The 15962-nt window shown below is 33.2% G+C and overlaps 2 protein-coding genes and 1 non-coding gene across 7 annotated transcripts; all 3 read left to right on the top strand.

The window, feature by feature from the left end:
• Positions 1–1012: 1012 nt before the first annotated feature.
• Positions 1013–4708, top strand: PUMP1 (plant uncoupling mitochondrial protein 1). Its single transcript, XM_022295876.2, has 9 exons — positions 1013–1375; positions 2044–2256; positions 2345–2423; positions 3066–3199; positions 3277–3375; positions 3486–3590; positions 3792–3866; positions 4057–4143; positions 4393–4708. Exons 1-9 carry the CDS (start codon positions 1292–1294, stop codon positions 4429–4431), a joined length of 915 nt encoding a protein of 304 aa, XP_022151568.1. The 5' UTR covers positions 1013–1291; the 3' UTR covers positions 4432–4708.
• Positions 4709–5899: 1191 nt separating this feature from the next.
• TRNAY-GUA (transfer RNA tyrosine (anticodon GUA)) lies at positions 5900–5992 on the top strand. The gene is made up of 2 exons: positions 5900–5936; positions 5957–5992. It is a non-coding gene; the product is annotated as a tRNA-Tyr (tRNA).
• A 2657-nt stretch (positions 5993–8649) lies between these two features.
• Positions 8650–14310, top strand: CAC3 (acetyl Co-enzyme a carboxylase carboxyltransferase alpha subunit). Of its 5 annotated transcripts, XR_015790148.1 has the most exons (13): positions 8659–8907; positions 9298–9717; positions 9810–9884; positions 10000–10107; positions 10208–10368; positions 10510–10624; positions 10707–10861; positions 11028–11079; positions 11170–11238; positions 11716–11793; positions 11877–13098; positions 13868–14021; positions 14262–14310. XR_015790148.1 is itself a non-coding variant. In XM_088122374.1 (12 exons), exons 2-11 carry the CDS (start codon positions 9385–9387, stop codon positions 13095–13097), a joined length of 2367 nt encoding a protein of 788 aa, XP_087978500.1. In that variant the 5' UTR covers positions 8650–8907; positions 9298–9384; the 3' UTR covers position 13098; positions 13868–14310. The 5 variants fall into 5 exon arrangements, 4 of the variants coding, with proteins under 4 accessions (XP_087978500.1, XP_087978494.1, XP_022151491.1 ...); XM_088122374.1 differs by having other exon boundaries at positions 8650–8907; positions 13868–14310; XM_088122368.1 differs by lacking the exons at positions 13868–14021; positions 14262–14310 and adding an exon at positions 13391–13791 and having other exon boundaries at positions 8660–8907; positions 9333–9717.
• Positions 14311–15962: the final 1652 nt, after the last annotated feature.

Here is a 15962-nt window from a genome sequence, read left to right as displayed (position 1 = left end):
ATGATAACATGAAATCAAATAGTGTAATCTCTCGTTGAACACATAATACAAATTCATCATAAAAAATTCATGATGGGTGTATATATTACGCGCGTAGGATGGAAATTCGAACACAAGAAATTTTAGTTGCGAATATATATCTTAACCAGTTAAGTTAGGGAAAAAAAACTAATATTAAAAGATAAAAAATTAAAATACAATAAATGGAAAAGTCCAACGTTCAATTCATAAGTATCTTATGTTCAGATTATTATCTACTTGATATATACTAGTTTGAAATGTCAAATGTTTAAACAACATAATTAATGAGATTAAAGTTATTATGGTTGACTTTGTAGACTCTCTAAGTTATCTATATTTATATTTAATATATTCGTTAAATTTAAGAAACATAAACTCCACATATTATACCTTAAGATCTATTTAATATGGTGAATAGTATTCATCGATGGTACCTCATCATTAATCAATAGTTGCACAGTTCGTGGTGCGAGATACTTCAACAACTAAGAGGATGGTAAGTCAGTTTTAAGATGAGTAACACTGTAAATATTGGCAATTTAGATCTCATATCCCATTAATAGATGGTAGTGACTCTTAAGTGTCTTGGAGAGATAGATGAAGTGATGAGCTAGATTAATCCTGGCTATATAAATACCAAAAAACTTGTTAACAGAAAATATAAGGCAAGAAAACCTCAGTTTAGTCCCACGGTCATATGAAATCGATATAGTCACTTCACAATGTATCGAATGAAACACCGCATCAATATGCAATGATTTATTGGTTACTACGTGCAGGAACAAACATGCGACAAGATGAGAAGCCAGAGTATATCACCAATTTTCTGTTGAAAACCTATCTACACCGCTATATTACGATTTACTCCCTCTGCAAAATCGGAAAGTATATTGAAGAAAAATGATTACATTTAAAATTTAAATCATCATACATGGAATTTAAATAATTTGAGAGGTTTATTATTAAATACAAATACCAAGTACGAATATTTTTTCCACAGTGAAAATTGAAAATAGGAAGAGGTAATCGGAGTGACGACTGGGATACCGCAGCCCGAGAGAAGAGCCGCCAAGACGAACAAAGCTTCGCCCCCATTTGGTTCTCGTTTTTGCTTTTCCCTAGATTCCCATATAAACGACGACACCCATTATTCTCCTGCTTGATATTTTCGCCTAATTTCACTGCCTTCGTTTGTTCCTGAACTTCCGATCGCCTTATCGACGGTTCTGTCCTGTGGGCTTTTGCCCTTCGGCTGCTGCGGTATATTGCAATGGTTGCCGATTCGAAAGTCAAATCTGATATCTCATTCGCCGGCACTTTCGCCAGTAGTGCATTCGCCGCTTGTTTCGCCGAGGTAATCTGTTAATTCCTCGCAGTATGTCTACATGCGCTGATTTGGAATGTGTTTTGCTTTCTGGAAAAATTTCATATGATTCTGCGGAGGTAATCCGTAGATTTGGGCTTACTTTAATCAGTGTTTGGTGTACTTGTAATTGTTAAATTCAAATTATAAGCGTGGGTATGTAAGATCATTAGCTGAATTTGTCTATATGCTGATCATTAGTTGAATTTGATGGGTCGAGTTTTTTATTATTTTTTTTATAACAAGGTTTTATTTTTATATGCGGGTAGAGTTTTACTGCTGTTTCGAAGAGACTTTACTATGATTAGAACTGGATTTTCTTGATCTATGATGAAAGTTATGACTTCATAACTCTTTGCTTTCCTGTATGTGGGCGAGAAACCTATATTGCGGATAAAGTTAGCTAAAGGGCTGTTTGGTGAAGTTTTTGTTTCTAAAATTTGGGAGAGTGCTTAAAAGGTGAAAAACCGATGAAAGAAGATGTAGATAAGTTGATATTATAAGCATAGTTTCTATGAATAGAAAACTGAGAACAAAATTGTTTGTTCTCAGATGGGGTATTGCACTCAAGAAATTGTTTTTAGCTCTTATACCCCTTTATATTATTGGATCCGAAGTCATTTCTGTAAATAATCGGCTTGCATTTAATATTGATGCAGGCATGCACTATTCCTCTGGACACTGCCAAGGTGAGGCTTCAGCTACAAAAGAAAGCTGTTGCAGGCGATGCCTTACCAAAATATAGGGGCTTGCTGGGCACTGTTGCAACCATAGCCAGAGAAGAAGGTCTGGTGTCCCTATGGAAAGGCATTGTACCTGGATTGCATCGTCAATGCGTATTTGGAGGTTTACGGATCGGGCTATATGAGCCTGTAGGTTATTGAAGTGAATTCTCTATGCCTACTGTTCTGTATTTTAGTTCATATCTAAAACGAACTACTATATTTGTTTACACAACAGGTTAAGAACTTCTATGTGGGCAGTGACTTTGTGGGTGATGTTCCTTTATCTAAGAAGATTCTTGCTGCACTGACAACTGGTGAGCCTGGATTGGAGTTTATGCTGTGTGTAATCTTTGTTCTTGAATCCATGATTGAACATAGATGTAGTTTCTAATGGTTGGCATATTTGTTGTTTATATTAATGCAAACTTATATTTCTCGTCGAGGGTGTTGGGAAAATTTTGAGGATTAGGAGTTTCTGAAAGCATCAAAATGACAATATCATGAAATGAAACATCTGTGAAAGAAAAAGATTTGGGCTGCAAATTCTCGATTGACACCAGCATTGTACTACTAAAAATATTTTGTGTAACACTTTGACACAAATCCCCTTATTGCTCGTATGCTTAAAGCAAAGGACGAAGAAGTGGGTGTTCTGATAAGTTGGAACCAGAGAAAAGCTTGCAAAAAATGAAGAAACTGTCTCTATCTTTGGGGAAGGCACTGGGATTCAGAAGAGGGGTTTTTCCAACCCGTTTTTATGTTTTAACTTTTCACTCATTTTTAAGAAAACTGCTTCCTTTTATAGGAAAAGGGTTGAGATTTTCCAACCAATTTGGAATATTAAGGACTATTTAAAAAAAAAAAAAAATCTTAGAATCATCTAAAAGAGGAAAGGGTAAATCAATTTACTAAACTAAATCTTATTAACTCCTTTCCTTTTCCTCCTTATGTAACAGGTGCTTTAGGGATCACTGTAGCAAATCCAACTGATCTTGTGAAAGTTAGACTTCAAGCTGAGGGAAAATTACCTCCCGGCGTGCCTAGGCGCTATTCTGGGGCATTGAATGCTTATTCTACCATCGTGAGACAGGTTAGCTATTTGACCTAAAAATTCCGGGAAAATGTAATTGTCCTTTCCATTTGCATAACTTACATATTAACATATAGGAAGGACTTGGAGCTCTATGGACTGGCATTGGACCTAATATTGCAAGAAATGCCATTATAAATGCTGCCGAACTAGCCAGCTACGATCAAGTGAAACAGGTAAAACATAAAAGCATTTGAAATTGTTGTTCTTAGAACTACTATTGTCTCCCACCTCCATACCGGGGTCTTTTCTGATGTTTCTTGTATTATTATATATTTTGTTGCAGACAATTTTGAAAATTCCAGGTTTCACGGATAATGTTGTTACTCATCTTTTTGCTGGTCTCGGGGCAGGGTTTTTCGCTGTCTGTATTGGGTCCCCAGTTGACGTGGTAATCTCTCTATATCCATGCCAAGCCTCATATTTCATGGGGTTTTATTTAATAATTTCTCAGCGCCACACTCTTTCGAATATATAAAGCACATTTGAATTCGTACTGTTTATCGTAGTTTAAAAGCACACTGTTTATGCCTATTACCCTTCTATTGAAGACTTGGAGTCATTTTCACATTATCATTTACCCTTTTGGCAGGTGAAGTCAAGAATGATGGGGGATTCAACTTACAAAAGCACACTTGATTGTTTCATCAAGACTTTAAAAAATGATGTATGTTTTCTCACCCTTCCAGTGTTTCTTTATCAATTTCTTTATGATCCCAATCCATGTATTTCATTTTCATTAACTTAGTTGAGTTTGTTCTCTTGATATCTGCTTTTACTATAAAGAAACTGCACCTTTAGAAGGAAACAAAAACAGAGTAAATATCTTAATACCATTAGGTATTTGCATTTCTCAGGGACCTCTAGCATTTTACAAGGGCTTTATCCCGAATTTCGGACGGCTGGGATCGTGGAATGTGATCATGTTTCTAACTCTAGAACAGGTACTTCTTTTCCGACCCACACACTTTCGATGTCAATTGTTATCAGCTGCTCATTCTCAGTAACTTCTTTTTTCTATTGAAAAATCAGAAACAATAAAAATAATCAAACTCTTGATCTTCTACTTCTCTATCTGAACAGAACCAATAATTATGAAAGACACAGTTATATGTCTTGTGTCTCCTTTTTCTGGTAGGAAACAATACATCTTTGCTATTGAGACCTTATAAATCAATTATTTGCTGTGATAGGCCAAGAAGTTTGTGAGAAATATAGAATCTTCATCCTGAGCTATTTGGGGGATTGTGGAAGAAGATTGCTCCCTTTTCAGCCATTGCTTAGAGAATAAAAAGCACCCCACATGAAGAGTAACTTTATTTTCTGATTCCATTGATGAGATGAAATATTTTGCTCCTGCCATGGGAGAATAAGTTGAAAGCAATCCTCAGACTGAGGTTCTTTCTCAAAGTTGTCATTCATCTCTGTGCTACTATAAAATATATAATGTCATTCTGCTAATCTTATTAAACTATTTCCCTGAAATATCAGTACTATGTTGTTCTTCAATATTTGCTAAATGCCTTGAATGCTAGACTATAATCAGGTCGTAATCCTCATACGAAACATCTGTTGATGAAATATTCGAATTTTTGGAGATGTTTGGCTCGTGTTTTTTACTTTAATAATCTCGGATGGGTCTATGTAGCTCGAGATCGGAAGCTTGGATTCGTATGGTGTATAGTTTGAATTGTTAGGAGAAACGAGTTCAAATATTAGTCTCTTTTTAGTTTGTGTTTGTGGAATCTGAACTGATGCTTTAAATATTCAGACTCAGTAAAATGAAGTACTGAATATTCGAGATACTGTACTGATAGCCGAGATCTAATTGCCATAATAAACTTTATTTATTTTCTTTTTCCCATGAAGTTGGCAATGATAGTGAGGAAGTATAAAATTTAAAATACACAACATATTTTTTTTTAATTTAAAATAGTGGATAAGACACTTGTTACTTTAGGCTTTGTTTAAGAACCAAAATGAAATCGATCATAATGAGTATTATTCTCTTGATATTGTTTACTATAAAATTTTTGTAATCAGAATAAATAAAATCATTTGAGATTATTTATTAAACTTGTCTAGAATCATAATCGAAATAGGAATAGCTACTTGTATACTATATTTTATTTATTTATAGCTAATTACATAAACATCATTGTAGTAATCGTTTTTTATTAAAATAATAACAAAGGTTAATGTCTTTTATTACTATTTTATTGATAGTAGATGATTTTTATTAAAATAATTTATTTAATATCAACAAATAATAACTAATTAAAAGAATACATCAACTAAAATAATTTTTTTACTACAACAAATTGAGAGCAGAAGAGAAGAATTAAATGTCAATTACTGTCAATATTAGCAACAAATTTTTTATTAGAACAACTATCATTTAATATAAAATATTATTAAACTTTACTGTTATAATATTTAATAGTGATGACTTATATTTTGAAAATTTTATTAATATTAAGTAATAATAACAAAGTTGTCAATCTAAACATAATTCAAGCGGTTAAAGTATTTAATTCTAACTAAAAAGTCACAAGTTTGAATCACTAACATCTAAATGGTCGATGGTCATCTTGGTAATGGTTAAATTCACAAATAATAAAAATAAATTATTTATGAAGCATGAATTTGTAAGAATACAAACAAAACTAAATATGATATGAGGCAGAATAATTTCAAAAACCGACCTTAGCTCAGTTGGTAGAGCGGAGGACTGTAGTAGGAATAATCCTAGTAGCCATCCTTAGGTCGCTGGTTCGAATCCGGCAGGTCGGATTTTTTTAATTTTTTTTCTTTTCATATTATTTATTTTAAGGATTTTTTTTCTAATTTTTTTTAACTGTACAACAATTAACAATCCTTCTTTTAAATGACGTGTTTAATATTAAACAGATTAATATAATAATAAAAGAATAAACAAAAAAAATTTACTCCAGTTAAAATTTTTTTTAATGACAAAATATAAAATCTTCATCTTGGTTTAGATTTATATAATTATGATTGATTTTTTTTAATACAATAAAAGTGAGAGGTGAGAATTTGAACCTTCATTCCGTCCTCTAAAGAATTAGTAAATATTTGTTCATCTATACTTGATAATTATAATTGAAAATTTGAATTTGTATATGGATGGGTAGATTTTCACCTAGCTTAGCTAATCTTATAAGATACAAAAATAGCATACACAATAACCTACTACCCACCTAAAATCCACCTATCTTTTTATTAGTGGCGTAGAAGAAATAATAGTTTAATTATTCCAAAGTTAAAGATTTCAATATATTTATGAAATATAGAAAAGTATTTTTTCAGTCCATATAATTTCAATTTTTTCTTGTATTGAAATTGTTTGAAATTTTGAAAATATATGATGTAGCCTATTTTGATGTTGTGGATGAAAAAATAATAAATTAAGAGATACTGCGTGATATTTGAGGGTAATTTTATTAACACGATCGATAATTCATGTGGTTGAAATGTAAATTCAATAAAAAATAATAATAAAATAAAAAATTTATTGGTCAATTGACTCCCCACTAGACATGTAATAATGAAACAAAATTTAAAACCATTGTACTAATATTAGCTTAGATTATAACATATAATTCATTTTCTTAAATTTTTTTTACAACATGTGGAGTAGGAGATCGAACTCACTACTTATTGGATAGAAATATATGCTAATTATCAATGAACTAGACTTATTTTGACAATCATTGTCTTAAAGTTGAAGTTAAAATTTTCGATACTAAAAATAATAATAATTAAATTCTAACATCGTACCTTTTATTCTATTAGCAAAAAATGCAAAAGATGGTTGATTACAAAGTCGTGGTTAAATTTAAAATAGTTTCCTGACGATTTTATATTTTTCTTTTTACAAGTATTTTTTTAGTGCAATATATGGGGTGGAAAATCAAATTCACAACCTCTTAACTGGAAGTATATACCAATTATCGAAACTATACATGCTTTGATTTTAGATGTGAAGTTGTAATTCATGGTCATCTTTAAATCATAATTAATGTAATATTATTTGAGGCCCATAAACATTATTTTGAACTTTGAATTTGAAATATTTAATTGATTAATTTAATGGTTGTAATTAATACAAATTAATTGATTAAAACCGAAGGCCAAAGTTAGTTAAACTAATGAAAATTTATTCTTCAGTTAATTTGGAAGTCACATTGTGTGGATAAAACTCGATGCGGGAGTTACAAATTATCATGATGTTTGAGTTTATCAATTACCCATTTAAATATAGTTCAATTAATTATATTAATATTTTAAATTTTGATGTCTTAATTTTATTATTTCACACATTTTAACTAAGTTAAAAGGTATTAATATGTACATTATATCCATATATATATACACATACACATATATATGTATATGTAGGTATCTATTTTAAAATTTTTGTGATATTATGAAAACGTGGTTTCATTCTTTTAAGTTTATGTTGATGTCAAACTTATTGTTATATAAAAATGCCAATGGGAATATCAACATGTGAATGAAAAGTTAGTATCCTAATTTAGATATATCATTGAACAAAATGTCGAAAGTTCGAATTTTCTCTTCCGCATATTGTTACTACTAAAAAAGATTATTTATTTTGAAGAAAAAAATTATTTATTATTTATTATGTACTTGCTAATAATTGGTATTTGTAATGTTCCAGTCACAAAATTTGAATTCTAACCTTCATTTGTAGCGTAAAATAAATAAGTCGTATAAAATTGACGAGTTTATTTGTAGACCTAAAATTAGTTAAAAAAATAATATGTAGTGCAAAATTAGCAATTCCACCCACTTGAGATAGCACAATTTTACGCGAGTCGAAGATCTCTTCAATTAATATATTTTCAATAGAAGCTTAGCAAGTTACAGAAATAATAAAATTTAGAAATATGAATTTGTGTAACATATATTTGAATCGTGGAAATAAATAAATTATAAAGAAATATAAGTTTAATGTAACTGAATTTAGCCTGCATATTTATGACTCTTTTTTTTTTATGACTGTCTTTTTTTAAAAGGCATATTTATAGATCCTTAAAGTCACATTACAGTACAAATGAAATAAGTTTTATAAATTCGTGTAACCTATGAGTTGTAAGATTAACCGGTCTAAAGTAATTTTTTTTCCCCATTTTTAGTAGATCTATTATGTTGTTTAACATTAGTTAATGAAGTAAATAAGAATTGAAAATTTTGGAAAAAAGTAAATATTTTTAATCAAAAAGAGAGAAAAAAAATGGGGGAATAATTGGAGCAACGCCAGGTGTGAGAAGTGAGAAGAGCCCTAGGAAAAAGAGCATCGAAATCATCGAAGGGAGTCACGTGCGAGGGGTGGGAGCAGACACGTGCGAAGGGCTGAACCAGCGAACACCTCCAAGAGACCATTCTTCAACTGCCCAACCGAAAAAGACTGCCTCTTTATACCGCAAAGCCCACCTCCGCTCCGACCCTCGCTTCTCTCACTCCATAAGAAGTATCGCCCTTCTCTCTCTCTCTCTCTCTCTCAGGGGCCCAATAAAACGATGCCTCGTTTCTGACGATCTCTACGATGCTAGATTTCTCCTTCTCAGTGCTTTAAGACCCATCTTCCTGTTTCGCCAACTTCTAGATCCTTTTCCGCATCTTTTCTCCGGGGATCTAACGCCTCTCGCACCCAATTTCGGGTAAGTTTGTTCCGGAATGAGCTATGAATCTATTGTTTTGTGTAATTGTTATGGCAATAGTGGGTGGGGTTTTGATTTGGATGTGTGCATTGGTGAGTCTTACTGGGTGATTGTGCTTGTTTGATGAGAAAGTGGGGTTGGTTTGGAAGTGGGATTTTTTGAATCGTTGTGCTGTTTTGGGCTCATTCTCAGCTGAACGAATGGATTTAGTTGAATGGGTCTCAGTTGATTGAAGCTTTTTGTGAGATTCTGAGTTTGTAGCTGTTACCTTCGTTTTCATTTTCTCTTTTTTATTCCCTTTTCACTTTCTTAGCAATTGACACTTTTTATCGTCTTCACAACGCGTACGAAGCTTTACTTTTTGCACTTCTTTTTTTCCCTCCCTTTCAGATTTATGATTTTGGAGTGATTAGATTGTTTATTAGAGATATCGTTGGCGGGTTCAGCTGAAAAAGGAATTAGCGTGCGATTGGGAGAATGGCGTCTATTTCTACTTCTCCAGCTGCATTATCGGGATCTTCAGCCTCTGATCTTCTTCGAAGTTCGAGTAATGGTGTTAGTGGAATCCCTTTGAGGGCTCTAGGAAGAGCTCGATTCAACCCAAGAAGGAAGGACCTCTCAGTTAGTGCCAAGTTAAGGAAGTGGAAAAAGCACGAGTATCCATGGCCAGATGATGCGGATCCTAATGTCAAGGGTGGAGTTCTTACTCATCTTTCACACTTCAAGCCTCTGAAGGAGAATGAGAAGCAGAAGCCTGTTACTCTGGAGTTTGAAAAACCACTTGTTCTTCTTGAGAAGAAGATTATTGATGTTTGTCTTTCCTTACTGATGTTAGTTGCTTCTTCTGGTTGGGTATCTGTCACCGTATTTGGCAATGATTGTCTTTTTCATTCTGGACATAGGTGCGGAAAATGGCTCATGAGACTGGTCTAGACTTCACTGATCAGATTATTTCGTTAGAAAATAAATATCAACAGGTTTGGTATTATTACCATTGACAGAATTCTTGTTCCAATTTGAAGTGTTGAAAAGAAATCTTTTTTTCATGAATTGTCCTCAATAAGTTTCATTGCCTCTCATGGTTTGTTCCAGGCTTTAAAGGACTTGTACACTCATCTAACTCCTATACAACGTGTCAACATAGCTCGGCATCCTAACAGGCCAACTTTCCTCGATCACGTGTTCAATATCACTGAAAAGGTTTGGTGCTCATTTTACTCTTAAAAGCAATATGAAAATTTTTTATCGTAGATTTGGTTATGTTGATGCAAGGAATATTTTCTATATCTCTGTCTTACAGTTTGTTGAACTTCATGGAGATCGGGCAGGGTATGATGATCCTGCTATTGTTACTGGCATAGGAACCATAGATGGTAGAAGGTACATGTTCATGGGTCACCAAAAGGGTAGAAACACAAAAGAAAATATTCAGCGTAACTTTGGAATGCCTACACCGCACGGGTATGTTTAGTCATGTATACACATGTCGTTGTAAATTATACGTAATAGTCCTTGAGTTTTCAAGTATAAAAGAAATGAATTACTCTTAGTTGAATATCAGATACCTAATCCTGATTATAAGTTTCACTTACTTCCTAACAGTTATAGGAAGGCACTTCGCATGATGTACTATGCAGATCACCACGGGTTCCCGATCGTTACTTTCATTGATACGCCAGGTGCATTTGCTGACCTGAAATCCGAGGAACTGGGCCAAGTATGTAACAAAAATATCCTTTTGTCATAGAGCTCTTCCTTTATCTGGGGAACTTATTTCTTTTGGTTCATACATTATGCAGGGTGAAGCAATTGCTCATAATTTGAGGACCATGTTTGGTCTCAAGGTACCAATCATCTCAATTGTTATTGGGGAAGGTGGTTCTGGTGGTGCCTTGGCAATCGGTTGTGCTAATAAGTTGCTGATGCTTGAGAATGCAGTTTTTTATGTGGCCAGGTGCATTTCATGTGTAGCTTCAGCAAATTAACAACTCCACAATAATATCATTATAAGTTTAGCTGGATTACCATTTGCTAATAATACCCGGTTAAATCTTAAAATTTGTTATGCATACTGATCATCTTTTCCTTCTGTTCTTTTGTCTATTCTTACTACTATCTAGTCCTGAAGCCTGTGCTGCAATCTTGTGGAAGAGTGCAAAAGCTTCCCCAAAGGTTTCTAAATTTCTATACATTCAAGCCTTAGTTTCCTCTTTTAAAGGTTTACTTGCACTTGTTGAGATTCTTTTTTATTGTAATTTGCAGGCAGCAGAGAAGCTAAAAATTACTGCATCGGAGTTGTGCAAATTACAAATTGCAGATGGCATAATCCCTGTAATGATGATGTCCTTCACATATAATGTTATTGCATGTTCTTTTCGTAGTTTGTCTTTCTCTTTTGTCTATCCCATCCTAAATATTCTGAGACCATTCGTATCCTCTTAGAAATGAGTGGGGTGAAAGTAAAACATATATGATAGGGCACGGCCTTGTTTCTATGTTTAGAATGCTATGTGCTTCATTATTTTATATATACACCCCATTTTTCATTTTGACAATATCCGTAAAATTGTACTGACTAGTGACTGTGCCTTTAACATTTAATACTATCCAACCATTCTAAATTTAATTAATTTGTTTTTTTTTCTTTTAGTTTCTTTTCCCCTCCACATTAACTGCAGCTCTAAATTGGAAGGCCTTTCTACGACTTACTTTAGTCTTGAATTCTGGCTTTTCATTTAATTAAATTTGTTCTTTTTTTTTTAAAGTTTATTCTGAACCTGCAATGTTTTAAAAAATTATTGTTCACAGGAACCTTTGGGTGGTGCGCATGCTGATCCTGCTTGGACCTCGCAACAAATAAAAATTGCAATAAATGAAACCATGGATGTAGGTTCTTGAATTCTTCAAAAATTATGAAACCTGCTCATGGTGGCATACCTTAATGAGTTTTTATGCATATGTAATTTTAGGAGCTTTTGAAGATGGAGACGGAAAAACTGTTGAAGCATCGAATGCTGAAGTTCCGTAAAATTGGTGGGTTTCAAGAAGGCATTCCAATTGACCCAAAGAGGAAAATCAACATGAAAAAGAAGGAAGAACCCATTGTTGGGAAGACAACAGTTCAGGAACTAGAAAGTAAGGTGGAAAAGGTGAAACAACAAATATTAAAAGCCAAGGAATCCTCAGTTGAGCATTCAGATTTGGATCTGAATAATATGATTGAAAAACTAAAGAAGGAAGTTGATTTTGAATTTTCTGAGGCAGTGAAGGCCGTGGGCTTAAAGGACAGGCTTGTCACGCTGCGCGAAGAGTTTTCGAAAGCAAATTCACCAGAACAACTTATCCATCCAGCATTAAAAGAAAAAATCGAAAAGCTTAGGGATGAGTTCAACCAGGGGTTATCTAAAGCTCCTAACTACGAGACTCTGAAGAATAAACTTGACATATTGAAGGACTTATCTCAATCCAAGGCTCTCTCGGTGAAGGATGTTAAAGTGGCCTCATTGAAGCAGGAAATCAACAAAAAATTCGAAGAGGTTTTGAGTCGATCTGAAATACAGGAAAAATATGAAAGGATGAGGGCTGAAATTGAAAATTCAGGGGCGTCTACATATACGGATTTAGACCCTGAATTGCAAAACAAAATTGATACAGTAAAGCAGGAAATACAAATGGAGTTGGTAGATGCCCTCAATACCTTGGGTTTAGATGTTGATATATTAAAAACAGATGCAGAAGTCCCCAGCGAACAGACTTCATTGTCACTGTTCGAGCCAAAGATAGATAAGTTAAAGGAAGAAATGTACCAGGGAATTGAAAGTATTGCAAGCAGGACAGATCTAAAAGATAAGATTGAATTACTGAAACTGGAGGTAGCCAAGGCTGGAAAGACACCAGATGAAACCTCGAAAAACAGAATTTGGGCTTTGGAGCAGCAAATAAAGCAGAGCCTTGCTACTGCATTGGAGTCTTCAGACTTGAAAACGAAACATGAAAAACTGAGGGAAGAAATATTAGAAACTGCAGAATCTTCAGCGGAGTTGGACCCAAAAGAAGATGATAGTTCCAGGGACAACCACCCAAAAGAAGATGATAGTTCTGGGGACAATCACCCAAAAGAAGATGATAGTTGTGGGGACAACGATGCCAGAATTCAGACGAATTTGGGTCCTGAACATACCTTAGCTTAATGTGAGTTCTTCAACCTTTTTTATCACTTTAAAGGAACACGCGCACAAGTAGTACATGAAGAGAAATTCATAGAAACCTGATAGGCTTGGTGCATCCACATCTTCGAAAACTAGCTCTATTCTTGCCCTTTTTTCCTTTATGCTTGACATCGAAAAATGCATATCTCTATAGTTATGACATATTTTCTTAGGCTTGAGGTACACAGAATCCAGATGATGGAAAAGCTCTTTTGCAATGGATGCAAAATAACTAAGTTGAAGAGTTTTACTTATTACCTTTCAATTTTTTGCAGTGTTTTTATTACTGGGATATGTATGAGCAGGACCATGTTTTAGAAGAAGAAAAATGGACGTAACTGGAAATTAGTTAGAGCTTCCAAAATGGCCAGAAAACCAAGTTAGCCGTTCCTGCTTCTAACCCGAATACGACGTCGCTTGATTTTGATAGGTTACAATATTTAGCATCAACAGGAGGAGAAAGGACACAGGCGGAGCTAGCTACACTTTCTTTTTCCTGTTTTCAGGGATTTTTCTTTTATAAATTAGGTGCCTTGAATTTTTTGTTGTTTCTCTGGCTTCTGGTTTTGATGTTGCTGTGTTCCTTATTTTAAAATTAATAGATCCAAATAGAGCTTTGTATAGATTGCAAGAATGTCTTGGAGGCTAATAATGCTTTGCAAACTCTTTAAAATTATATTTTTCCCACTTTTGAAGGACTGATCATGATTGTTTAGAAACTAAACAATGCTGGGTTGGAACTTTGAATATAGGATCAGAGCATTTAATGGTCTGTGTTCCATATGCAAAAAATAGCCTCTCTTTGAATTGTTCTTGAGGCATGCTGGTTTCACATTCTACTCAGCTCATCCAACAAGGAGCTCAGCTAAGCCATGCTTGTTGGGATTACTCTTTTCAACTTATGAGGTAATTCTTATGGTCTCCCGGTGTCCCATGGTCCGAGTCTTTTAACTAATTCGAGTCTTTTGAGCTTTTTATGGTACCTGGTCTAAATCAATTATTAAGATGATTGTGGTCTACATCAATTATTAATTGGATTGTAAAATCTTTTACTAATTCGAGTCTCTTGAGCTTTTTATGGTAGCTAGCTAGTCTAGATCAATTCGTAAGAGAACTGTAAAACCTTTTACTTCGTATACTTAGCAGGTATCTAAACCCTTCACTCTATAAGAAGCTTTTGCCACATTCAAGGTAAGCATTCTTCTCTTGTTCTCTCGTCCTTTTCACCATAGTCCATGTAATTTGAGCGTTGGAGTCATTTCGACAAATATCGATGATATCAACGTTAATTAGTCTAATTTCCTAAGGTCATGAGATTTTCAACACCCCCATGTCATAATTGTCATCTTTATAATTATGATATTTCGGTAAGCTTTCTTTTTTAAGAAAATAACATTCATTCATTAACAATCACTTCATGTTAATTCAATTATCGAAAGATGTTTTGATAATTATTGAATCTTGTTCAATAAATTGTGACTTTCATTACTAAATTATGCAAAATAAAAATTTCTGTCACAGTTTTCTTCTTTGCTAAAATCTAGTTTGGAGTTGTTCCATTTTGCCAAATTTTCATCGCAATGTAATAAATGTAACCCGTAGTGGGTTGTATACATTCAATTCAAGTGGCTGGAATTAAAACTAAATAGTTTTGAGGGACCAGATTGACTTGTTTATATGGTTTGATTATTGTGTAACATAGTCTATCTATTATGACGTATGAGACCGACAGCTATGTGAAAAATGCGTAAGGTTATTTTATCTTATATTATTCTATATGTTTTAACTTTTTCTTATTCATTAAATTTGATGTACCCACGTAATATAGCTCAGCTGATTGAGACATATATCTTATACTAAAAAGTCGTAAATTATAATTTTCACCTCATGTATTGTAATAATTAAATAATTTTTTAAACCTATCCCTTGATATGTTGGAGATAAGTAGATGTGTTTATGACAATGTAATTAATGAGTTGGATTTAATTCACATATAATATATTAATAATAAAATTAAGTAACGAGACTATGAAATTATATATATTTTATTTTAAGTACAACAGTTTGGAGATATGGGGGATCGAACTCCCAACTTTGATGGTAGGAATATATGTTAATTACCAATTTACTATTCGTCAAAGCAAATGATGGAAGGTTCGTATAATATTATTAAAATAGCTTTGGGGTAAATTTGTTGTTTCCGATAAATCAATTCCATTTTCCGAAAAATTTCAAAAGCAGAACTCAAAACGGGGTATTTACAATTATAGAAATTATACACGTGACCTACTTACCATGAATAGTTACACATTTATTGTAATTTAAAATAAATCACAAATTTCATAATTTTATTTTATTTATGAATATATTCTCCATTTTACTATCAAAATAAATAGTCACATTTTTTATGCCACCTATATAAAGTTCAAAATATTAAAGAGTTCATAATTATTATTTAAAAATGTACCTTTACTGTATTAAAGTGCTGTGAGGAGTGAAAACAAATTACACACTAGGCCTCTTGTCACATAATACGTATTATGTCTTCAGATGAATAAGATTTTATTGCCAACAGTCAATTCTGCTACTATAACATATTATGACTATGTTATATGTGTTAAATGAAAAATATGAATGACATTACAACAAGACACTACTTCCCAATACTCTTAAGGCAGAGTCTCAGTGGTACGCAATATCTTACATGTAAACTCGGCTCGACACCAACTCGAACTAAATATTGACTAAAATTTTAGACGGTGATCATCACGCTAATGCTAGATTCTACTTTTAGGTAGTAAATTACTCAAGTTTATGTCATAATTACCTGTTAATGTATCACGCAAG

This window comes from Momordica charantia (assembly GCF_013281855.1).
Source record: "Momordica charantia cultivar OHB3-1 chromosome 1 unlocalized genomic scaffold, Mcharantia_2.0 BLBB01000001.1, whole genome shotgun sequence".
In the NCBI taxonomy this organism is placed as follows: domain Eukaryota; kingdom Viridiplantae; phylum Streptophyta; class Magnoliopsida; order Cucurbitales; family Cucurbitaceae; genus Momordica; species Momordica charantia.
The sequence above is the reverse complement of the archived record's forward strand: the minus strand, read 5'-3'. Positions and strand labels throughout refer to the sequence as shown.